Source organism: Fusarium flagelliforme, assembly GCF_020744385.1.
Source record: "Fusarium flagelliforme strain FIESC 12 MPI-CAGE-AA-0113 chromosome Unknown B0J16scaffold_5, whole genome shotgun sequence".
Classification (NCBI taxonomy): domain Eukaryota; kingdom Fungi; phylum Ascomycota; class Sordariomycetes; order Hypocreales; family Nectriaceae; genus Fusarium; species Fusarium flagelliforme.
The window spans coordinates 4,049,102-4,072,557 of record NW_025763507.1 but is presented as its reverse complement, the minus strand read 5'-3'; the positions used below and the strand labels follow the sequence as shown (position 1 = coordinate 4,072,557).

General features: G+C 46.5%; 12 protein-coding genes across 12 annotated transcripts; 4 read left to right on the top strand and 8 right to left on the bottom strand.

Annotated features, from left to right (window-relative positions):
* Nucleotides 1-11: 11 nt before the first annotated feature.
* B0J16DRAFT_270893 (general substrate transporter) lies at nucleotides 12-1,867 on the bottom strand (the record flags this gene model as incomplete). Its single annotated transcript, XM_046123560.1, has 5 exons — nucleotides 12-483; nucleotides 532-1,083; nucleotides 1,137-1,515; nucleotides 1,572-1,727; nucleotides 1,777-1,867. 5 exons carry the CDS (start codon nucleotides 1,865-1,867, stop codon nucleotides 12-14), a joined length of 1,650 nt encoding a protein of 549 aa, XP_045982131.1.
* A 510-nt stretch (nucleotides 1,868-2,377) lies between these two features.
* Nucleotides 2,378-3,580, top strand: B0J16DRAFT_290369 (Anhydro-N-acetylmuramic acid kinase; the record flags this gene model as incomplete). Its single annotated transcript, XM_046124251.1, has 1 exon — nucleotides 2,378-3,580. A coding segment is annotated over one exon (1,203 nt), but the record flags the coding sequence as incomplete, so codon positions are not given.
* A 281-nt stretch (nucleotides 3,581-3,861) lies between these two features.
* B0J16DRAFT_346110 (kinase-like domain-containing protein) lies at nucleotides 3,862-5,495 on the bottom strand. Its single transcript, XM_046128387.1, has one exon. The coding sequence runs from the start codon at nucleotides 5,474-5,476 to the stop codon at nucleotides 4,226-4,228; it is 1,251 nt and encodes a 416-aa protein (XP_045982129.1). The 5' UTR covers nucleotides 5,477-5,495; the 3' UTR covers nucleotides 3,862-4,225.
* A 251-nt stretch (nucleotides 5,496-5,746) lies between these two features.
* B0J16DRAFT_308071 (pectin lyase fold/virulence factor) lies at nucleotides 5,747-7,145 on the bottom strand. Its single transcript, XM_046124865.1, has 4 exons — nucleotides 6,655-7,145; nucleotides 6,508-6,596; nucleotides 6,292-6,460; nucleotides 5,747-6,240 (listed from the first exon to the last, which is right to left on the bottom strand). The coding sequence occupies exons 1-4, from the start codon at nucleotides 7,115-7,117 to the stop codon at nucleotides 5,837-5,839; spliced, it is 1,125 nt and encodes a 374-aa protein (XP_045982128.1). The 5' UTR covers nucleotides 7,118-7,145; the 3' UTR covers nucleotides 5,747-5,836.
* A 950-nt stretch (nucleotides 7,146-8,095) lies between these two features.
* B0J16DRAFT_386769 (uncharacterized protein) lies at nucleotides 8,096-8,720 on the bottom strand (the record flags this gene model as incomplete). Its single annotated transcript, XM_046131595.1, has 2 exons — nucleotides 8,096-8,452; nucleotides 8,514-8,720. 2 exons carry the CDS (start codon nucleotides 8,718-8,720, stop codon nucleotides 8,096-8,098), a joined length of 564 nt encoding a protein of 187 aa, XP_045982127.1.
* Nucleotides 8,721-9,760: 1,040 nt separating this feature from the next.
* B0J16DRAFT_357165 (uncharacterized protein) lies at nucleotides 9,761-10,759 on the top strand (the record flags this gene model as incomplete). The annotated part of the gene is made up of 2 exons (XM_046129519.1): nucleotides 9,761-10,512; nucleotides 10,705-10,759. The coding sequence occupies 2 exons, from the start codon at nucleotides 9,761-9,763 to the stop codon at nucleotides 10,757-10,759; spliced, it is 807 nt and encodes a 268-aa protein (XP_045982126.1).
* A 624-nt stretch (nucleotides 10,760-11,383) lies between these two features.
* B0J16DRAFT_402234 (uncharacterized protein) lies at nucleotides 11,384-12,406 on the top strand (the record flags this gene model as incomplete). The annotated part of the gene is made up of 2 exons (XM_046132629.1): nucleotides 11,384-11,491; nucleotides 11,651-12,406. The coding sequence occupies 2 exons, from the start codon at nucleotides 11,384-11,386 to the stop codon at nucleotides 12,404-12,406; spliced, it is 864 nt and encodes a 287-aa protein (XP_045982125.1).
* A 626-nt stretch (nucleotides 12,407-13,032) lies between these two features.
* Nucleotides 13,033-15,019, bottom strand: B0J16DRAFT_374092 (amino acid permease-domain-containing protein; the record flags this gene model as incomplete). The annotated part of the gene is made up of 2 exons (XM_046130577.1): nucleotides 13,033-14,790; nucleotides 14,932-15,019. The coding sequence occupies 2 exons, from the start codon at nucleotides 15,017-15,019 to the stop codon at nucleotides 13,106-13,108; spliced, it is 1,773 nt and encodes a 590-aa protein (XP_045982124.1). The 3' UTR covers nucleotides 13,033-13,105.
* A 701-nt stretch (nucleotides 15,020-15,720) lies between these two features.
* Nucleotides 15,721-17,358, bottom strand: B0J16DRAFT_374091 (uncharacterized protein). The gene is made up of 2 exons (XM_046130576.1): nucleotides 16,351-17,358; nucleotides 15,721-16,229 (listed from the first exon to the last, which is right to left on the bottom strand). Exons 1-2 carry the CDS (start codon nucleotides 17,298-17,300, stop codon nucleotides 16,130-16,132), a joined length of 1,050 nt encoding a protein of 349 aa, XP_045982123.1. The 5' UTR covers nucleotides 17,301-17,358; the 3' UTR covers nucleotides 15,721-16,129.
* A 457-nt stretch (nucleotides 17,359-17,815) lies between these two features.
* Nucleotides 17,816-19,264, bottom strand: B0J16DRAFT_402224 (peptidase S8/S53 domain-containing protein; the record flags this gene model as incomplete). Its single annotated transcript, XM_046132628.1, has 5 exons — nucleotides 17,816-18,078; nucleotides 18,135-18,335; nucleotides 18,388-18,523; nucleotides 18,572-18,910; nucleotides 18,959-19,264. 5 exons carry the CDS (start codon nucleotides 19,262-19,264, stop codon nucleotides 17,816-17,818), a joined length of 1,245 nt encoding a protein of 414 aa, XP_045982122.1.
* Nucleotides 19,265-21,267: 2,003 nt separating this feature from the next.
* Nucleotides 21,268-21,918, top strand: B0J16DRAFT_322423 (uncharacterized protein; the record flags this gene model as incomplete). The annotated part of the gene is made up of 1 exon (XM_046125703.1): nucleotides 21,268-21,918. One exon carries the CDS (start codon nucleotides 21,268-21,270, stop codon nucleotides 21,916-21,918), a length of 651 nt encoding a protein of 216 aa, XP_045982121.1.
* A 519-nt stretch (nucleotides 21,919-22,437) lies between these two features.
* On the bottom strand, nucleotides 22,438-23,273 carry B0J16DRAFT_357160 (SGNH hydrolase-type esterase domain-containing protein; the record flags this gene model as incomplete). Its single annotated transcript, XM_046129518.1, has 2 exons — nucleotides 22,438-23,095; nucleotides 23,152-23,273. 2 exons carry the CDS (start codon nucleotides 23,271-23,273, stop codon nucleotides 22,438-22,440), a joined length of 780 nt encoding a protein of 259 aa, XP_045982120.1.
* Nucleotides 23,274-23,456: the final 183 nt, after the last annotated feature.

The following is a 23,456-nucleotide window of genomic DNA, read 5'->3' as shown; positions in this document are numbered from 1 at the left end:
ATATCAACAAGCTAACCATCGATAACATCTTGCTGCTCAATCGTACCATTTCCGCAGTTCTCCAAATCCTTCTCAGTGCCATGAACCTGCTGAACATATCCATCGACCTCATCAAGCAACTGTCTCGATGCTACTGCGACGTCTCCGCCTGCTTCAGCCAAGCGCCTCTCATATTCCTCCATGTTCTTAGACACGAGGAGACTGTTGCTCGTGAACAAGAGGTTAATCTCCTCGAGGGACTTTTTGGATACTTCGGGGAAGAAGAACCAGACAAGAGGCATAGCAACGACATTCATGGCCCCGAAAAAGATATAGGTAGCCCAGCCGAGCCTCTGAAGCATGATAGGAATGACGAATTGAGTCATGCCACAGCCACATGCCCAACCGAAGATTGTGAAGCTGTAACCTTTGGCGCGAATCTCCTGGGGCCAGATTTCGGTTCCATAAATCCAGCATGGAATGATGTTGAACATGGTGAAGAACCTGAATCAAGTTAGCAAAAATAACTACAATTTTAGCATCGTGCCTTACCAGATATAGACGAAGACAAATGCTACCGCGGCAGTACCAAGCTGTTGAGACTTCTCAGGATCTGTAACAGCCACGTCTTGGGAGGTCTTAATAAAGGCAGCAACAAGGAACAGTGCGATACCTTGAGTGACGAAAGAAACCATCAAGGATCTGATGCGACCAATTCGATCGATCACAAAAGACGCCGCTACAGTTCCCGGAATGCCAAAAGTGTTGGCAAGTCCAGCCAACCAGATAGATTTGTGTGTATCAAAACCAGCCAGGTTGAACAGGGTGCCGGCCCAAGCAGCAATAGCCAATATGCCGGTCCATTGCTGGATCCACTGAAGTGCAAAGCCCATGACTGCTCGCCTTCCAAGATGGAGGTTGCCGGAATATCGACCGCCGAGTGCTATGTTGAGGAGGTCATTGCGACGGTTATGGGTGGCTTCGACAATTGAGTCGATTTGCGCAAGCTCGGTAACTATTTTGGGTGTGTCTTGAGTCAGGTCGCCTCGAAGCTTGCAGAGGATATCGACAGCCTCTTCTCTTCTCCCGTTTGCAATGAGCCATCTAGTCTTGTCAGTATACAAGTTCTTCAAGGTTCAGTTATGACAGAAACACACCTAGGAGACTCGGGCAGGAATGGGAGAGCAATGTCCACAATTATAAGAGGAATGGCCATCCAGGCGAGCGGAAAGCGCCAACGGAACTCCGTGTTGGTGTTGCGAAGACCAAAATTGAGCCAGTATGCGATGGCGATGCCTAGATAGTTGGAAACAAACACCAGAGAGAAGCTAGAGCCACGATCATGGGCTTCGGACAGTTCGCTAATCCAAGGAGGTACGATGGCATTAAGGAAGCCAATGCCTAGACCAGCGATAATTCGAGCGCAGAGGAACATGTTGGAGTTAATACTGCCCGCCATGAGACCAGCACCGAGAATGCCGCAGAGCGTGCCGACTAAGACACCGCGTTTGCGGCCAATCTTGTCCCCAACCCATCCTATAATCGTCATTAGTATGATCCCGACTTCTTCAAGGCATGTCTAATTGACTAACCACCTGTAAAACAACCCCACATGCCTCCAAAGTAGTAAGCTGCTGCAAGACCACCTTGTTTGGTTGAGTTGGTTACAACTCCATTGGAGCCAATGCCAGCCATATCGATGAAGCCAGGGGTCTCGCTCACAGTCCCCAGCACACCTTGGTTATACCCTATGTTATGTCAGTTGGTTCATCTCAACAATAATTGTGGCTGACTCACCTTCAAAGATCAAGGCTGTTGCAGCGACAAGGTTAATAAGAAACAACAACGCCTTGCCAGGCACATGCCTCCAGACGTGAAAGTTGATCATAGTGTGGAATGCAGTAGCTCGGACGTCGGTATATTTGCGGTACTGATGGGATGATTGATGAACAGTGTCCTGAGTCCCAGGCATGAAGTGGAATTGACGAGATTTATATCCTTCGCAACATGATCAAAGAAGGGGTTGTCTAAGAACCAAGGAAACGTTTCAAGTGACTAACCTTAAAGCTAATTCCCCGTGGTTCCCCAGGTCGAATCACAAATTTTGCGGGGTGGCGACTGTTAGTGGCGAGAACCGAGTAGCGTCTTAGGGTTAAGCGCTTAAACTCGTGGCCCTTAAGACAGGAGCGAAAGGCCCGCTTAACCATTTAACAGTTTAAGCTTTTAACCGCTTAGGCGAGGTATGAGAGGCGAAACCACCTAACCCGGAACTACCCCAGAATCTGGAGGTGGCTCAGACATTAAAGGATAGGATAAATAGCCTTGCCTTCTCCTTTGAAACTATATGCTGTCGAGCAGTTTCTCACAATTATTTCGTTTACATTACAAAATCTTTACCATGGGATCTACCGAAGGTCTTCTCCTAGACGCTCACGCGCCTCTGGACATTACCGTATTGGGCTTAAACTCTGGTACATCCATGGACGGTATTGATTGCGCCTTGTGTCGCTTCCGACAAGCCTCACCAGATGCACCGATGCATCTCGAGCTCTTGAAGTACGACGAGATCCCTCTTGAACAGACCATCAAGAAAAGGGTGATGCGCATGATCCTCCACAACAATACCACACCAGAGGAACTATCAGAGGTTAACGTCCTGCTTGGCGAGACATTCTCAGATGCTGTTATGCAGTTCTCACAGAAACATGGTATTCCACTGTCATCCATTGATGCCATCGGCTCTCATGGCCAGACCATCTGGTTGCTTAGTATCCCAGAGGAGGGGCAAACAAAATCTGCCTTGACCATGGCAGAGGGTTGCTTTATTGCTTCTAGAACTGGAATTACTACGGTTACTGATTTCCGTGTCTCGGATCAGGCCGCTGGTCGTCAGGGAGCTCCTCTCATCGGCTTCTTCGACTCTCTGCTTCTTCACCACCCCACCAAGTTTCGAGCCTGTCAAAACATTGGCGGCATTGCAAATGTTTGTTTCATCCCGCCTGATGTCGATGGTGCATTGAACACTGAGTTCTTTGACTTTGATACTGGACCTGGCAATGTTTTTATCGATGCGGCGGTGCGATTCTTTACAGATGGCGAGAAAGAGTACGACAAGGACGGTGAAATGGGTCGGGCTGGAGAGGTGGACCAGCAGATGGTCGACGAGTTCCTGCAAACTCATCCCTACTTTGCTCTTGATCCGCCCAAGACGACGGGTAGGGAAGTCTTCAGAGATACGATTGCACACAACTTAATCGATCGTGGCCTCGAGAAGGGAATGTCTCCAAATGATATTGTGGCCACCATCACGCGTATTACCGCTCAGGCTATTGTGCAACACTACAAGCGATACATGCCAACCCAGTACGGTCCGCTAGCAGAAATATACATGTGCGGCGGCGGAGCGCGAAACCCCAACATCACAGAGTATATGCAGAACGCCTTCCCTGAGACGAGAATCACCATGCTTGACGAGGCTGGTATCCAGTCAGATGCCAAGGAAGCTATTACATTTGCCTGGCAAGGGATGGAGGCTGTAGTTGGGCGAAGTATCCCTGTTCCTTCACGCGTCGAGACCAGAAGGGAGTATATCCTCGGCAAGGTAAGCCCAGGCAAAAATTATCGTAAACTCTTGAAGAAGGGAATGCGCTTTGGGGGTAATTTGGAGTATCTGCCACCTGTCAAAGAGCTTGTTAATTATGTTAACGGTCAAGTGTTTAGTACTATAAAGTAATGCCTTTAGGTTAGAAAAAGGGTGGAGGTTAGGTTATAGTTACGTATTTAAGTACTTATTGCACTTTAAGATTACAGCCGAAATGGTAAAGCCTCTACAGGGTAGTTTTCAACAGAACACAACATGATTATAGGAATTCACATCAATGATCCGAATACGTAGTGTCTAACAATTCCCTCCTGCTTGTTTACAGCCATCGCGACACAAGCATTCTGGAATTACAGTGTAACTAATTCTCTTTTTTTTCCCTCGCTTTGCGTCAGTTCCAAGGTGGAACTACCAGGTGATGGGTATCCAATTTCTCATCACCCACCCACTACGGTACGGTTTGGTGGGCAAACCCCACCAAACATCTCCCCACCCTATACCATCCCTGTCTGTGCATACATTTGAGTCAAGGCACCTTCCTTTGTTATCACACTCTTTGGCATACAAATGTTAAGAAAGTCGCCCTGTCTACACGTAAATTTTTGACAACAACATAAAGCCCAACAAACAGATCCACCTCATCTCTTATCTTCGGCGGTTTAACCTTTCCAGTAATTCCTCAACTAGCACCTTTGACTTATTAAGTTCTTGTTCAAGTCCCTCGCCTTGATATTTCCCAGGTAAATACCAAGGTGCAATATTCTGCACCAGTTGCTGGAGCAAGTAAACCTGTTTCCAGTGGTCTTTTTCGACGCTTTGCATTGGAGTAGGCACACCATTTTCCTCAAGCCGCTTCAAGTACACTTCGTATACATCCTTCGGCCAATCGTTGCTGTTTTCGATGTAGTCATTGAGGAACTCGTCAAGAGCAGGAAAGAACCCGGCGAACTCGAAGTCAACGATACCAGTGATTTGAGGAGGCGAGCCTGATATAAGAACATTCCGAGGGGAGAGGTCGTAATGAGTAAAAACGAACGTATCGGCTCCTGTGTTGAGACTGCTCATGGCGGGGAGGATTTCATGCATGAATCTTCTCACAGGAGCTACGAGGCCCCTGTTTGGTTCGAAAGTCTCATTCGTTTCCAGCGTTCGCAATTTATGCTCCATCAGGACCTTGTAGTAGTCTCCAACTGTCGCGATGGGGTCCAGGCAGCAGATTCCTTCACCCAGTATACCACGGATCACAAGGTTTGCTCCGGGCTCTCTTGAATCGGTTAGAGTGATGTCCGGCCGTGAGTTCTTGTACTCATCTTCCTGAAATCGCAAACTTCCTCCATTCATATGGCGGGGGATGTTGTTTCGCCAATCTGTGACATGATCTGCCAATTGCACAGCTAGATCGGCAAGTCTTTCCTTCTTGTGTTCGGTGAGATCGATAGGTTCGCCGGGAACTCTTGTCATCAAAATCCAGCCACCAGTATTTCCTTCGAAATGTTGTTCCTCCATCCCGCTCCCATCGCTGCGCGCAACGGCCATCTTCGATCCATCTTGGGACCAAGCGATCATTCTAGGCACCGGGATCCCAGGGCAAATCTTTTCGAGTAGCCGTAGGCAAGAAACTTCGTTTTCAATTTTATCGCCTTTAAAGTCGCGACCATTGATTTTCAGAACAAACTCTTCACTTTCCAGATCGCTGGCGTCAGCTGTGTGGCGTGAGCACTTGAGAAAGTAGATCCGATTGTTGTAAGATTTGAAAGATGGAAGACTTTCAATGTCTGCGAGTTTGACTTCTGGTAGAGCCATATGGACAAGCTTTCTGATATTGTCAGTGGACATCTGTATCCCATAATTGGGATGATGAGGTGGCGTTGACGGCCGTGGATCAATAGAAGACATGGTGCTTGGGTGATGTAGATAACTAATGGAGGAAAGAGTGTGAATAGAATTTCGCTGGTCGAAATGGATAAAATATTCTTGTTCTACTACTTTGATCGGCATGACTCATTCGCCGACTTATTGTTCCACCTGTTACGTACCCGGTCTAATGATAGCTTCTTGGCCAAAAAGGCGGGGTCGTAACCACTTGGTAGTTCGACAATATTCATTACCGTCAGGTCTTTAGTCAATGACGCTATAAAAAGTTGCTAAAACGATTATTACCACTTTATAGCCTATTATATACTGATTTATCTATGTAGACTGAAGGTTAATATCTTGTAAAGACTAAGAAATAGTAAAGAATTAATCTATACTGTCTTAGATCTTTCCAAAGCCAGCACCAGCAGGAACCTTGTTCTGAGCAACAAGGGCACGGGTAGACCTAGCAATAGGGAGACCCTTGAACTCGGACAAGAAGCCAGTATCTTTACGGTTAAAGGCACCCGAGGCAACAAAGATGTTACCCTGGCACGCACGGCCAAGGTATTGCTCAGCGGTATTGGAGGCTGCACTATCAGGGCAGCTGTTAAGCTGTCCCTTGAAATCGGGAACGACAACCTGCTTCACGTTCTTAAACACATTGCCCTCGAAGAGTCCCTTGCCAGCGGTGTCACCCTCGATAGCATGGCCATTGATGTCGGACCAGACGTTGTTGACGGCGTGGAGGAAGGTGGTGGCAGACAGCGCGGGACCACGACCGGCTGTATGCTCGATGAAGTTGTCTAAGGTTTGTTAACAAGGTGTTTCAAGTAGTGTAGAATGGTGAAACGCACTCTGGAAGGTGATCTGGTCGCCTTGGCCAACCATCTCAATGGTCCAATAGTGGTAGCCATCGCAGCCGGCGGACCACTCAGTGCGGCCGTTAATGTGGTTGTTGGAGAGAGTAATACCAGTGCTCTTGTCGCGGCCAAAAACATAATGTTGGCGACCCAGGAGAGATGTCTAGGAATGTCAGTGATTGTGTGGCTGGTTGTAGAGGTTAGACATACCGTGCAGTGATCAATCCAGATCTTGCTTGTGCCGGAGAATGTAAAAGCATCTCCACCCCAGACGTATTGAGGGTTCAATTCTGTGACATCTATTAAAACGATGGTTAGAAATAGCCTTGGATAGTCCATAGTGGAGGTCCAACTTACGAACGTTTTGAACAATAATGTTCTTAACATTGACAAAGCGCAAGCCCTTGCCCTTGATGACGGCCTTATTTCCAACACCAATAATTGTCTTGTCAGAAGCAACATTGATTCCAGATGTTCCAGCCTTGGAATAGGTAACATCAGCTGGCGGGTTGCTACCGCACCAGTTATTGGCAGCATTGATGGCCAGCTGGCATCCCTTTCCAGTTTTCCAAGGTGCACATCCCTTTTCCTTGACGGTACCTTCAGAGCCGATAAAATCGTAAGTTCGGTCAAGAACAATGACGCGAGGAGCCTTGTCAGTCAAGTAGGTTACGAGCTCCTTGATGTTCTTAGGAGTCACTGGCGAAGCGGAACCGCCACCGGTAACACCTTGAGCAAAGCCTTGAGCTGAGCCAGAGAGCTTCTGGGCAGTAGCCGAGGCTAAAAGTGTATATAACACGCTGGAGAGACTGAACTTCATCGTAGCGGTAAAAGAATGTAAGGAGATGTAAAATGACATAGGCCAAGAGTTAGAGATATAGTGTCTGCTGTCACCTTAAGTAAGATTTAAACGCAGAGTACTATACGCGTATGCAAAAGGGGCTGCGGATATGACGGTGTTAAGTGGAGAAACCGTTCTAAATAATATTAACTTTACCCTTGTTTCAGTTAACCCCGGAAAGTATTCTTCCATCACTAGACCCCAACTTATTACTCGTATAGATCATTAGCGGCTTAGATAGTTACCTGTAAAATTAAATAGACTACTACTGCTTTATATTTAAACGGCAGTAGATGCAGCATGGAGACCTTTTAAATTCCCTAGAATCCCATTGCTTGATGCACTCAAGACGAGTTGAGTTGCATACTCCAATAGACAGAGATATATTAGCAGTGTTACACGGGACTGGTATGTTAATAGTGTGTTAATCACTAATATTGAACTTGTAGGTAGCCGGCGATTAGCAGCCCATGGAGAGTATTGTGCTACACTTCTGATGATGACAGTACAACAATATTACCAGGACAAATATGGAAATCTAGGGGATATGGAACGCCCCAACATATCCGTGGAGTTCCACGAACCGCTACCCCAAGGTCGATTCGAGAATGCCCTTGAAATCCTGAGCAGAGGCAAACGCGTTTCAACGATTGAATTTAGCCTCCAATTGTTTGGGGCTCTATAATGAATATATAGTTATCTTGGTCTACTACGTGAATGAACATGACTCATTCGCCGACGTATTCTTAGCCGTGTTACGTACCAGGTTTAATGATAGCTTCCTTGGCCAGAGAGATGGGGTTGTAACCTCTTCGTTATTGAGTTGAATCTAATAAGCCTTCAGACCTTTGTAGTCAATTACGCGATGTGGTATTCCAAGCCTGAAGGAAACATAACGCAACAGGTATCCTTTCCGCCTTGGCTATCCGTCTAGATACCGTCAATGTTGCTAGCGCCCTAAACCACCACCACAACAGCAGTACCGCCGATAGAAGCAACCATCCCTGCCGCAGTTGAGTATAACAGCTTGTGTCCCGTGAGGATGGCACCAACACCGCCTTGCAACAGCTTAACAATTAAATCTTGTTGATTGCTCACCCCAAACACGTATTTTTGCTCATCGGGGGCATAAGCGACTGCCAGGCGGGAATCATCGAGATAGCTAAGTGTCGGAATCGGTGCCCTGAAAGTACGTTGCTGCCCTTCAATCTGCCAGATGAAGTTGGTTTGATCCGGTCGGGAGAAAATGCCCCATTCCGATGTACCGATAGAGCGGGATCCTTTTATGTTTCGTTCAGGGAGGGCGGCGTGGTCCTGTGGATGTCCACTGATGGTGAACTTGACGACAAATGATCCTCATTGTCCTCCATGTAACCCCCATCCATCTGTGCAAAGGGAGAGTTCCGCTATCTTCGGTAATGTCAGACGGCGTGAAGGTATGGGGAAAGGTAATGCCATTCGGGTAGCTGATATGAGCCCAGAATCCCGAAGGTGCGTCCTGTTTGATCTCATCGATTGTGAAAGTCATCCCCCCTGGCAAAGCAGAGAGGTAGAGAGCAATGGTCATCTGTCCAAAGCCCATTGTGAAAGGCACTTGGAATTGGATTTGGCAAGGTTGAAAATCGTGCGAGAGTTTCGGCAGGAGACGGGTGACGGGAAGTGAGAATGAAGGCTCAGAGCTGTTGGGGTTTTCTTATACGCTATCTCCTATGGGCCGTGGAACATGGATGGTAGCCACCAGGATAATTTCCTCCGGTGTTTTGTCACCTAAATTGTATTTTTCCTCTAGAACCGGTTAAATGTGGCTACCTGAAGGTGTCAATGGTAGGGTCTAGGTTATGCAGCGCTGAGACCTACATTTGTCCCGTAGATGCAGATTGGGGGGTTAGTCCGGTCTGACTTATGTTACTAACCGAGGGAAAGTCGGTACCTTTATTAGTCGAGTTTTGCAGTCAAATCGAGGTATCCCAATTTTGCCTGTCAGCAGACCCTTTTCCCAGTAAATGAACCCCCCGTGCTTGGGCACAGAGCTTGCGGAGTAATACCACAAGCTAAGGGGGGCCGGTCTCTAGGCCCTACCCAAGTAATGCCTCTATCTGCGGGGTATTATCATTGTTATAGCATTATGACAGATATAGTGCGTAGGCGCTACCTAAACTGTGTTAAGCTTATAATACAGTTATGTACTAGTGGGTGCTCTCTAGTCTCTAACGTTTCTAGTCCAATTAAATGTTTATCAGTTCAAGTAAGGTCAGACTAGTTCACGTGCTTATCGTAAACATTATTCAACTCTACAAATCATGTTATAACTGTGACATGCACACACTATAAGTTAATTGAAACTGGGTGGTCTGAAATGGTTATGTCATATTTGCAACATAGAGATCATCACACTCTAATATGCGCGACCAGGCAACGTAACAGGGCACGCGTTGTTGCATAAACTTGGAGTCATAGTCTGGTCAGCTTTCTAGTATTAGCCAGTCCATAAACCATAAATTACAAGTCCTTGGCACTCTTGGCATGCTCGGCATCCTCTGAACTCCTTGGACAAGCTTTCAAAAGACCAATTTTACCGCAACTCCAATTCTTCCCCACACCTGTCATTCTACCACATTCTAAATGGATAAATCCGGCAAGGAGATCGCATCGCCAGCGTATAAGCCCCCGTTCCCGCCAACTTCTTCCTTGGTTCATCAGGATGACCTAGTCCTCCCTGCAGCCTTCAACGATATATCTCCCATAGCAAGGGAACTGCAGCCACTGAGATATGAGGCTAGAGATGAGGTGCATAGATTTCTTTGCGCCTTTTTCGATCTTTCTCGTTTCAATGCCATTCGCAAGATGTTATGGCTAATCGCCGTCCATGGAGCTCCCCGATCATTATACTACCAGAAATTCCTGCGTCGTGAAATTGTACTTGCAGAGGAACTGGATCTTCATCTTGTTTGGGCCAAGTCGAGAATATTTATCAAGCCTTTACCGGACTTTCTCCTCAACTACGATTTCTGGGAGGCCAACATATCCTGTGACCCTCAATTGCACCGAGCAGCGTGCGGGCTTCTGTACTCTTATTGTGGCCTTATTCGCTTTAGTCATGATTTGCGGGTAGCTCAAGAATCTCGTCTAATCAATGAGAACCTGGACTACCGAGCTTGGTCGGAATTTGTCCGTATAATACTACCAAATCTCAACCCCAAGGACTCTAATATCATGGACAAACGATTCCAATACGGCGAGTTGCGGTTAAATCGGCTCGATACGATTTACCGATATTCGCCCTACAAGTTTTCCATATCCAGTATCCTTCAAGGCTTCCCCCATGCTTTGACCGAGAGCTATGTGCCTTACATGGACCAGTACAATAACGCAGTGTCAGCGTTTGGTGTTATTGTTATTATCCTGTCGGCTTTCAATTTGTCATTAGCCTCACACTCGAAAAGTCCAGATCCTGATCTTCAGCAAGCAGCATACGGTTTCAGTATATTCGCAATGATTTTATGCGCCGCTGTTACTGGATTGTTTATTGTATTACCCTTGGTTTCCTCACTAGCGACAATCTATAGCTCTTTTGCTATGCGAAGACGACTTGAGAAAAGAAATAAGGACAATTATGCATAGCTTAGTTATTATTACCCGCACCCTTTAGTCTTAGTATAATATACTTTAGTTTACGCACGAACATGGAGAGTTGGCAGCTGATATGTTCTTCGAAGCTATCTAGAGATATATTGGCCCAGTTCACTTTGAGCGATAGGAGCACCGACTCAAAACTGGGAGTTATGTGCAGCGACAAATGCTTTGTTGTACGGCTGACAACCTCGATAATGGAAAATTTCCTATATGCCACTCAGTTCCTGAATTCAGCTTTTATTAACTACCTTAAGCCTTTTCTTACACAGACGTTGCTTAAAGCCGCTGTAGGTGATGTTACTATAAGATACTTGTAATGGATCACGGTGTATCATACTGAACTCAATCTCGGGTTGATAAAGATTGCATCGCTCCCAGAAATGTTCTTTCTTTATCCTGTACTCTGTAAAATTGGTACGGCGGGGTAGGTACATGCCTCAAGCTCGTACCGCTTAAAACAATATATTTGTTAGTTAGTAGCTCAACCCAGCTTCTTAAATCCTCCTTCTACAGATCCACAAATCTTTGTCAACAAAGCCTCATCAACAAAGCCAACACACCGCCGCCTTATCCAAGATAGAAGAAACTACTTGTTAATAAATTATTTGCAAGATGACACTCGAGACGCCTGAAACCGCACAGTCGCCGCCTCAAACACCACCGGTATGGAGTGTACTCCAGTTTACGTCCAGCGATAGAAACACCGATTCAAAGCTGGTGGTTATGTGCAACGACAAACGCTTTATCATACATCTGTCCGCTGACGACTTTTCTCAATCGCCCAAGTTGAAAGAACCCTATCTCTTCTTCCTGCAAGTTGCTGAAGAGTACGAGCTAGATGACGTCACTGTCGAAGACTTTTGGGATTGGATTGTCGAGCCACTACTCCCCATTTTCCGAAAACTTCCCACTCCGGACCAGGAAGCACCACGGACCTTGGAGGGGTTTTTCAGCCCCGAAACTTTCGTCTATACTTTTCGAACGGTCTCCGATGAGCGTATACCACAGCTAGACAGAGGCGCACAATACCAATCTCCATTCGGTATTTCTGTCCCTGATGAACTGTGTGCGTTATGGAAGTCCTTTGATCCATCTGAAGTACGCATTTGTCATGAGAAGGCGGTCGGCCCGCCTTCTCATACGCCGCGCAAAGTCTCTTTGAGTGATGGAATAACTGCATTCCTCAAGCTCGTGCGCCGTGGCGACCTGCGGTCCTTTCAAAATGAGCTGGATACATATGGGAAGATTGACAGAGCACAACTTGATGACAACCTGAGGATCTCACGCCTCAAAGGTATAGTGCGGGACAAAGACGGTATCATTCTAGGTCTTTTACTTACCTTTATTGACTGTTCGCGTGTAACACTATCGTGTGCAGTAAAGCCAGGAACCGAAGTGACACTAAGAGAGAGATGGGCTACACAGATCCAAGAAGCTATTGGCCAACTGCATGATGCTGGAGTCGTTTGGGGAGATGCCAAACCGGACAATGTATTAATCGATGTAAATCAGGATGCGTGGCTCATCGATTTTGGCGGTGGATACACGGAGGGATGGGTGCCTAAGACCCTTGTCGGGACAATGGAAGGTGACTGTATTGCCCTTGAAAGAATACTAGAATATATTCGCACCTAGAATTCTTGATCCTCATCGGAACGGTGGACCGTGATGCAACTTGGCACACTCAAGTTCAACCCAGGCAGGTTGGCATCAGGAGAATTGTAAGAAAATAGCGTCAGTTCGACGCAACTATACTAAGCAGCAGAGATAGTGCTATGAAGGACGCTGATATGAGATTGGCTCGTTGGGGATGGTAGTCCTCAGGGTGTCAGAAGAAATAACTTCCAAAAGCATAAGAGATGAAAAAGTTTAGTTATTTTATACCCGTTTAGACCCGCTCTTAGGCTACCTTACTTTATTAACCTAAGCCTTAGAGGATAGCTCTTCTGTTACCCACCTGGTGGTATAGTCAATAGGAGCAATAGTCCCATAGCGCTCAAATGGTTAAACTCTTGGTCATCTGGGACGAGAGGAGAAGATGCTACTGGTAGCTCTTCAGCAGGAGGAGTAGTGCTGGAAGATGTTTTTCGTATAATAGAATTGGACTTACAAAGAAAAGGGGGTAGCTAGTGTGGACGGCAATAGACTCAAGCAGCAAATCTTTACGATGAATGGGATGGGATTTAGAATTAGCTAATTGTCAAGGCGCTAGAACGCTCCTATCTTTGGCAGGTCCAGCCCTATTAGTATTGGGCAGATGCCATGCTTTAACGCAATAGGAAAGGATAAGGCTCAGCACACACTCTCACCTCCTACCCACTAGATATCTGTACCCTAAGCTATCCAGAACCAAACACGCTCAAGCCAATTGCGCGGCTGAACAATTGGCCAGGTTGGCTCCAGGCGATCAATCTCAGCCTTTCCAGACCAGATATCCATCTTTGAGTACTGAACATATTTTGACTTCTTAACCCACTTGTACCCAAGAATCAGAACAAGGAAGATAGGAATATTGATGTACGGGGGCAGGAAGGTCTTTGCACTAAAACGACCAGGGAGGAAACAGTCGAATCCGTTAAAGACAGCAACAATAGAGCAGAAACAAAATGAAAAATAGGCGAGAAATGGCTGCATTGGTGACTTGAAGGGCAAAGTGTTGCGGTCGATGTTGTTGTACTTGAGGCAGTAGTAGAAGCGAAGATAGGTGAATGAGACGCTGGCCCAAATGATAAGCGCTCCCACGCCACTCAGATTGCTAAACCAGAAGAAAACCTCAGACCCACTGTTGCTAACATTGAGATATACCAATAGTCCGAAGATTGCAGTGACACCGACGCAGAGATACGGTACACCAAACCTCTCAAATGTGAGAATGCGAGGCGCTTTGCCATCGAGAGCCGCGGCATATAACACACGGGTTGCTGCGTAAAAAAGAGAATTGCCCGAAGACCAGGCCGAGGTCAAGATGACGGCATTGATGATGGAGGGAAGAATCTTGATGCCGCCGTTACGGATGGCAATGACGAAGGGGCTCGAATCAGCACCAGGCGCGGACTTGTTGATGGCATTAAGAAGATCGGGGTCTTTGGACGAGACACACAGTCCAACAAGGAAGATTGAAAGAACATAGAAGATGACAATTCTCCAGAATACTCGGCGAATAGCCTTGGGAATATTCCTTCGGGGGTTTTCTGTTTCTCCCGATGCCATGACCACCATCTCGCTGCCGCCATAAGAAAATGTGCACGTAATAAAGACTTTGAAAAAAGCCAGAAACCTTCCCGTTGCGCCTGGTCGAAGGTACTCGTTCATTGGTCCCGGATGGTTCCAATATCGGAACCCGATAGCCTCGCCGTTAGGAGCGCCGCCAACAGTGATAACGAACATGAGGATGATTAATCCGACAATAGTCAATAGCTTGATTGCGCCAAAGACGAATTCAGCCTCGCCATAAATTCTCACGGGCAGACAGTTGAGTAAAACCATGGAGAAGTAGAAGAGGGTTATAAGGCCAACCTGGGAGACGTTGTTGTGCCAGTAGTTGACAATGACAGCCGAGACAGTCACTTCAATTGGAACACCAATAGCGAATTGGTACCAATAATTCCAAGCGAGTGCAAAACCAAGAGCCGGATCAACGAACCGTGATGCGAAGATGGGCACGGGACCAGGGATTGGCAACCAAGCTGCCATCTCACCAACACTGTTGAGAACGCAAAAGATGTTGAAACCTGTGATGCTGTAGGCCAGAAATGCCGAGAGGGGACCGGCGAGTGATAAGACTTGTCCACTGCCGACAAAGAGCCCCGTGCCAATAGCACCGGAGAGAGCAAGGAATTGCACGTGCCGGGACTTGAGTTTGCGGTTTAGAGTACCGATATTGCGAGACTCAAAGTCTGACTTGTTGTCAGCCGATGAGTTGTTGTTGGCTGCTTGTTCGATATCATATAAATCTCGCCTCGCCTCACTCTCATCGGGGGTTTTCTTGTTGATATCCATAATCTGAGTAGCGGCCGCTGCTGTAGGCGATTATCAAGGCGAAAGTCCTCTACTCGGGGAGTAAAGTCGGACTGAAATAATGACATCGATTCATATGAGAAAGCTGGCAGCGACGTGAGCTGTTAAGAATGAAAGAAATCTCAGTTTCTTTTACCATACACCTTCAGACCCCCGTGGCTGACCCTGGTCTGTTTGAGGAGTTTTCAGTGCTTGCGCCAGCGAGACTTGGTCGCCTCCGGCCCACGCCATGACACATAGTAAAACGGTTCGCCAAGGGTTTGTCCAATTATTGTCACATTGCTCGAGAGAATTTTCTTCTCAATCTAGAGCTGCAGCTACGGTATCGTTAGGATGATGATTTGATCTTAACAGATCGAGGCAAATTTCGGGCGCAAGTCTCGCATTTTTGATAATCACACAACAGTGGAGCATGTCCATCCACTTTACTATTATCCTTGCGTCTAAGCTGCAGCCATACGCGTATAGCATTAACCTCAAGTGGCAGTTGGCCTTTAAGATCCAATTAGCGACGATCTGAGCCGTGATATCCGTCTTGGCGAGCCATCCGAGGTCGGTGATCCACTGATTGATAAGATCATTTTTGATCAAAAATTCCGCATCAATTGCACTGCATCTGCAATAATCAACCCATTCGGTAGCCTCCGTTTTCCTCCGTTGTTCTTGTGGATTAAGTAAGCTTTTGTTAGTCGTTTTCGTCTATCATCCTCCTGGCGCTTGTATCACATGCAAGTCTAACAGCGATGAAAGCCGAGGTAGAAACTTGAAGCAAACTGATTTAGGAGGAAACATCTATTGCCCAAAGGTCCCCACCTTTTTTCTCCTCGTGGCCACTTTAGTCAGTGAGAGGAGCTCCAACCATGAAGATTGGGACGGCCCGCCTCTGGACCGCTTGTCTGTTCTTAATCTTCTCGAGTATTTTACGTTGCCACAGCTGCTCGGGAAGCTACCAAGGGACGTCACGGCTCAGACCAACGTCTTCTTTTTACATAATCAGCAATGCTATCTTTAAGTTTTACAAAAAGCTCTGTCCTGTCTGCCATAGGGATAATATTGTTCTCAGGTTGGGATAGCTCGTGAGAGTTTGTGGCATTTAATCATAGACAAAGGTATTCGCTGCTATCCTTGTGTTCTATGCCAACATTGCCTTTGGAGGACGCCTGATCTTAGGAAACTATGAACTTATCTACAGTGTTATACGGAGCCCAGAAAAATCCTAGTTAAACAGAAAGCTTGCTTGATTTGTAAAAGCAGCAAGGATATAGGGTAGTCTTCCAGGAAAGAAACATCAAAAGTTTATCAAGGCAGCATTTCAATACTTGCGTCAGAAATAAATTCAAATTAAGACTGGGCTAAAGGGGCATCATGGGTTTTTGGTCTATTTGCTAACACTGACTGTGTTTTCTTGTGAGAGAAGATTTTGTAAAAGTGTAATTTTAAACTATCGTGTAGAATAGTTATTAGCTAGAATAGGATGGAATCCCATAACCAATTTCAACACCTAGGGAACCACGCTAGGCCTCTTTTGAGTCCCAATACCATCAACTAGGTATCCAACTTACAACTTGACTTCAAACACCTGTCCACCAGAAACTTTATCAATACCCTGTCCAGCCGTAGAAACATACAAACTCTTCTGATCCTTGCTTAAAGTGGCACTTGTAGCACCAGCGAGCAGGCCATCATCGACGAGAACAGTCCTCTCACCGCTGCTGGTAATCTTGACCAGACTACCATCCCAAAATGCAACGTAAGCATTGCCGTACCTATCCAATACAAAGTCATCAGGAGCATAGGCCGGGCCCTTTCTTGACTGCTCCTGGGAAATGACCTGAATATTGCCAATCGGGTTACCAAGCTTATCAATCTTGACTCTTCCGAAGCTCTGGCGAGCACTGTTGGTGAAGTAGAGGTAGTCTCCGAGAACCTTTATGCCGTTGACACCTAGACCAAAAGGTCCATTTTGTATAGGTCCAAGCTGTTCGTGCTTGATTGCGACGTTGATATGGCCAGTAGTGGTATCGATCCGCAGAATCTCACCCCGCACTGAATCAGCGCCAAGAATGATGTGCTTGTGCTTGGGGAGTGCCGTAATGCCATTAACTGGACCATATTTCGAGTTTTCAAAAACGCTGCGAATAGATGTTTCGTTGCCAACGAACCGGACAAGAGAAAGGCTCATAGTGTTGTTTTGGAACTTTGCGCCGTAATCACCTCCGGCAATTGCAAAGATATCTTTGCCAACCTCGGCGATGCCGAATAGACCATTAACATTTTTGAAATGGGCAATGACTTGAGGTTTAGGAGGAGACTGAGACACATTGAGAGAGTAAAGCTTTCCGTCTCCAACTGTGTTGAGGAGGAGGTTGCCATTGGATCGAATGGCGGTGTTTTCGATCCATACACCCGGGATCTCAACAATCTCACGTGCTTTGGGCGAAGAGTGAACGGGAGAAGACAAGGCTTCGGATAGGAGAAGGTTTGTGAGAATAGTCGTAATTGCGTAACGCATGATGACTGCGTGGTGACTGGGATTTGGAAAATTTGAAAGGTTAATGTTGTTGTTTGATCACAATACTGAACAATCATAAAAATAGAAGGTATGGGACAAATCTATCTATTTAAGTATGTTCTATTGCTAACTATGATATTTTGAGCTGATAAACGTCGCTGCATGTTTGTATGTAAGCTACTGGATAAGATCAATAGAGACAATTAGTAATTGAGTACCAGGGTAGCTAGACCCACAATCCTTCCAGTGCTGACATATTTCCATCTCCACGGAGCTCCGCTGACACCGCCCACATGCCAAAATCAGTTTAGGGTGTGCGATTCCCTTCAGTGAAATGCTTTTCTTCGCAGCTACTACTGTAAACTGGATTCTACAAAGTCATAGGACTTTTTAATATAAATGGGAACACTCTTTCAACTCAATTCAAGCTACTCCTGTTCTATGGAATTTGTACAGTGTTGTCGGAACATGAAAGTCTAGCTATAACTTCACCACTTCGTTGCATCTTCCCAGACTTAGGCGCCGTTTCCGTTGTAAGCAATCAGGTTAGGGCTGCCAGAAAGGGTGCCAGTGATCTTTCCAGAAGTTCCAAGAGCTTTAATACGGTTTGCGACGGAAGCGGGAGTGGTAAGACCCTCAAGGACCTTAAGGTAAAGAGCAAGACCAGCAACGTGAGGAGAAGCCATTGAAGTTCCACTGATGGAGTTGGTGGCGCTGTTAGAGCCAATCCAAGCGGACAGAATACCTTGACCGGGAGCAAAGATATCGACACCAGCGCCTGTCAACAGTTAGTTGGTTGCTCACGGGGCTCAGAAAGGAAAGGAGTCAACATACCGTAGTTGGTGAAGGAAGTGGGCTTCCAGGCAGAGGTGAGAGCAGCAACAGTGATGGCGTTGGCTGCATTGGCGGGGGACTGGCTGGACACGGGCAGAGGGTTTCCATTCTCATCACCGTTGCCAGCAGCGACAACAGAGAGAACACCAGAGTTGTAGGCAGCGTTGATAGCAGAGGTCCAAGCCTGGGAAGCCTCACCACCTAAAGTAGCCGTTAGTGGACGAACCTCATCACACGGGGAGACGTTTCATACCAAGAGACATGTTGATAACGGCCTTGCCGGCGCGGCCCTTGGAAGTGATGTCGTTCACAGCCCAGTTGAAACCGGCCAGAACACCAGAGTCAGTTCCCTCAGCTCCCTGGAAAACCTTGACGGAAACAATGGTGGCCTGTGGAGATTAGTACAGTCCTCTTTACATACAGCCGCGTGCACTGACCTTCTTAGCAACACCATAGGTAGAGCCAGCAATAGTACCAGCAACGTGAGTGCCGTGTCCAAGGGTGTCAGTGTTAGCTCCAGAGAAGATGCTGTATCCTGCGACAGCGCGACCGCCAAACTGGGAGTGGGAGATCAAAACACCACTGTCGACGACATAGGCATAAGAGCCCTCGCCAGCAGAGGTATCATAGACGTAGCTAGTAGAGCCAGAGGTGCGGTGGGAGATCGTTCCAAGACCCCAGGGAGCTCCGGACTGGGTAGTCAGGGCCCTATCCGACAGCTCGCTAGGCTGCTCGTAGTTAAGCTTGACAATCTTGTCAGGCTCGACGAAGGCGACCTTGTTTCCCGTAAGTAGAAGTCTCTATGTTTGATCGGTGAAGCTTACCTCTGGGCTGGCCTCAATCTCCTTGATAGTCTCCTCATCAAACTGTCCGGCATAGGCATTCCAGTTCTTGATGTTGAAGGTATGTTCAACACCGGCAGTCTCGCGCTTTGCAAGGCTGCGACGATGAACATCACTAACCCAGTTGAGATGGGACTCAACCTTGGCAGCAGAAGCAGATGTCTTCAGAGTGACAATGTATTTGCCGGGGATGATCTCGTCTGAACGCTTGCTTGGTGCAGTGGGAGCAGCAAGAGCAGCAGGCAAGAGAGCTCCCAAGTAGAGAGCAAGGCGAAGAAGGCTAGCCATCTTTGATAAAGAGAGGGGTAATTGAAGAAGTAGTGATTAGATGGATGCTCAGAAAGAATATCGAGGGCTCTTGGCAATGATTTATAGTCATCTTCCAATTCTAGTAAACGCGTTTAAGTGCCGTTCGCCCTTCTTGGCAAACTGACTTCATAGCGGGACTTATTGCGCGATAGTCTCGAGACTGTGTTATCGATGCCGGACTTGGCACAGCTTCCTAAATGGTCCATGCCCGATGCACCCCAGAAAGGAAGGTTGCAATTTGACAGGGGTTTATAGAGGAACTATTGCTTCAAGACCACGGAGAACAACAATCGCGTCAAGAAATGCAATGATTATCACAGCTCTAGACTCTAAAAGGCTATATTAACCTGATGGAGAAGCGGCTATTCGTTTATCTGTCAATCATAAGGTTGAAAGATAAGCGTATGTGAGCTAACACTCTAGTCTCGCTACTAGGATATAGTATAACAAGTAAGCTTATTAAGTAAATACAGCATCGGCCTTAAAGCGGTTATTTCTAATGTTATTACTAAATCGTAATAAATTACTGTAAGATGGCTGAAAGTTATAGCTGAAATCTATCTCTGAAATTTATGGCTGAAACTTATTGCCGCAATAATACGCAATAGTCTGACTGGTTCGTTAGAAATACATACCCCACCGTATCTCAGATGTCGAATTATCGTAGATGAATGACTTATCAGATGGTTATCCACTTAATAAGAAGCTAAACTTAAATTAGTATAAGTGCACTGATGGCCGTCACATACTACGACTTGACGGTCAATACCCCGCTTGGGAAGTCTTACACAAAGTCCGAATTCATAATTTATCCGCTCGTTACAATCCTCGAATCTAGAAACACTCCCTCTTGAGTCAATGGCGTCGACGAGTCAAACTACAGAACCTCCCCTTCCTATTTCGGAGTCAAAGCCATCAATATACAAACCACTTGCGGCCAGAGAGATCCGCCTCCTCGTGATCCAACCAGGTATTTTTCGCGAGCGACTCAGGTGCAACTTGAAGACGGTTTCACTCGATGACGAGCCACCACCTCTTTTCGAAGCACTGTCATATTGCTGGAACGGGCTTCGAGACACTGTTTTAGTCGATGGCCACACAATCTCCGTTCCCTCAGACCTGGCATGGTTTATTCGCCGGTTAAGACGCAAGGCAAGTCCGCGCACAGTCTGGGCGGATACTATCTGCATCAACCAAAGTGACAACGTCGAGAAATGACATCAAGTCAACATGATGCGTGAGATATATCAACGTACTAACGAAGCTTAAGTCTATTTTTTTCTTCTTTTTTTTAAGTTTTTAAGTTTTTCTAAGGTGTAAGTCTATAATATACAGATTAAATTAACACAAGAATAATCGCAGTTTTTAAACCTAAGTGCTAATAAAGGTCCGGTCTAAAGGTGTGTTTTGTAACTCATAAAGTTAATATTACAATAGTTACCATAAAAGCTATTGTTCCTTCTAAAGGTTGGTTGTTAAACACTTCCTCATTAACATAAAAAAAAAGACACAACCGCCCAAGATGACATCTTTCAGAGTCCTCATCGACGCTGGCCACGTGCCGGGCCGAAGCTCAAGTCTATCTCTGTGAGAGCGTAGGCTCGAATCTACAGCAACACGAAGACAAGATCCAAGATGACGAGTATCAACCATTTCACTGGTATGGCGACAAACGAGACGTTCATCTCTCTTCGTTGCTTGCGGCATATGGCCACCAGCCGTTGGGCTACATCATGATGGACATAGTAACCATCGGGTTGTTGACATGCACTACAGATCACTTCTGCTCCCTGGAGAATGACATAACAGCTATCAGTGGATGTTTCCAACTATCAATATACCTTTTCTCAAAAATGGTCGAGCAGCCATAGTTCTCTAGGATCTAGACATTCCAAGAGGCAGTGCTTCCCAAGGTCATATCCATACACTATAGAGTCTGCGTCTTTTCGTTAGATATGACGCTGCTTGCAACACAGAAAATAATGTCTCTCTTAGGAACAAGGGGTCCTTCTTGCTGCGCGTCAGTCTGGAAGCAACTACCACCCTTGGGTGCACCTGCTCTCGGCCACATTGAGGGGAATTTGTGGAAGCTCGCCGTTCATCGCAACTCGGCACAAAAGAATCACCAGTATCAAGTATATAAGGATGTTGATCTGGTGGTCTTACTGGAAGCCACCAGGAACAGGCGATGCAAAGAACCTCGGGACCGAATATACGGACTGCTGGGGCTAATTCGTAACTGGCGCTTCACTGAGCCAATCACGCCTGATTGTGAACTAAACATTGAAGAACTATACATAACAGCGGCATGGAAAGCGACGATAGAAACGCAGACGACTGTGCCCCTTGCATACAACCAGCCGAAGAAGAATTCTACTTTGCCATCTTGGGTACCCGACTGGTCACGAACGTTAACGATAGCCGAGAAAGTGTCAATACCACTGACGATGTCTTCGAAAAGCTACCCTGGTCGTCAGGAATTTGAGCTTCTGTCCAACAATCGACTGCGCCTAAATATGGTATATGTTGGCAATGTTGAAAAGACCCTGGATCTCTCAGACTTTGGAATAGAGAGGGCCAATGACACTCCTATGACTGGCGATGCCGTCATTGAAGCAATACAGACTTGCTGAAGAATGGTTGGCTTGCCTACCGACCACGAGTCAACAGAAGAACCTGGCACGTCCAGAGATAAGTTTTTCAAAGAGGGGATTTTGACAGACTGCTATTTTCATGAGACGACAGGATATCAGCAGTGGAAGAATGGCAGCCCCAGTATGGATGAGCAGCCAACCGACACGTTTCATGGAGGCCATGCTCAATCTTTCTTCACTCTGGCGGACGGTCGTTTCAGCCTTGCCAATTTCGAATGCACTACACAAGATGTGGTCTTTGCAACAGTTGGTGGTCTATCTGTTTATCTAGTCCTTCGACCGTGCGGAACAACTGAGATGTGTCCCAATGTGGAAGAATGGGAATTGAGAGGGCCCTGTGAGCTCTGGGACTTCAACAGAGATACTAATAAAGAGCTTCTTCAGGGAGATAAACATTTAATTAAACTAGTATAGCCTCAGGCTTTTGATAGTCAACAAGCTCTATCCCTAATACGAGAGCTTCTTGGGCCAGCGTTGGTGTTGCATCAACTAAACTCACTAGCAGGCTTGTTGAGGAGGACTTTTGACAGCATTGCCGGCCGAGTTGATGTACTTGTTGAGCACACTAGTCCCGCCACATTTGTATTTGATAGCTTGGATGAAGTCTTGGGCGTTTAACTTCGCACCATCCCAATTGGTGTGCGTGTTGTCGTTAGGGTAGTAAGTTTTAGCCTTGGTGGGACCCATAGCCTGAAACAAAGCCACCGAATACTTTGTATGGTCGATGTATTCGACGCCCGCAGCCTTGGCCACAGTCTCAGCGTAATCCGCAAAGGGCCAGGCTGATTGCAACGTGTTCCCATTCCAATAGTTACGGGTAACCATGCCAGAGATAATGGGCGTGGCTCCCTTAGCTTTTACATCAGCAATCATCTTGCGAAGATACCAGCCAAATGTATGGACGACTTCCTTTTTGCCTGTAGTGGTGGTGACAGTGATGGTGTTCTCACCAGTGCCTGGGAGGGTGCCTCGATCATTTGTAGTGGGATCTTGGTCGTCGTTGTGGCCCATCTCGATAACTACGAAATCGCCTGGGGCTGTTTTCGACAGCAAATCACTCCACAGACCCTCATTGATGAATGATCTGGTTGAGCGGCCGTTTCTGGCAAGATTCGTGACTGTCAAAGTTGTGTAGTCTTGGATATAATAACCCCAGCTGTTATCCGTAAGTAAGCAAGAGTACATACTCTGATCCTGGCCGAAATTACTCACCCCTGCAAGACACTTTCGTTGGCATAGTTTGCGGTTGTGCTATCAGAACATAGTAATAACGTTGCAGCCTTGACAGGCGCTGCTGCAACTAACACTGTGCTAAGTATGTTTAAGAAGTGCATGCCGCAGATTTGATATAGAACAAATGTATTCGATATGATGTTAGTCTATGCTCTAGAGATTTTCTATTCCAAGGTGAGGAATACAACTCTATTTATTCAAGTATGGATTCAGTTTAAAGGTGGAAAAATACTATCCGGAAACACCACTTACACTGCGAAACTCGGTCAAGGCGGCATCTGTTT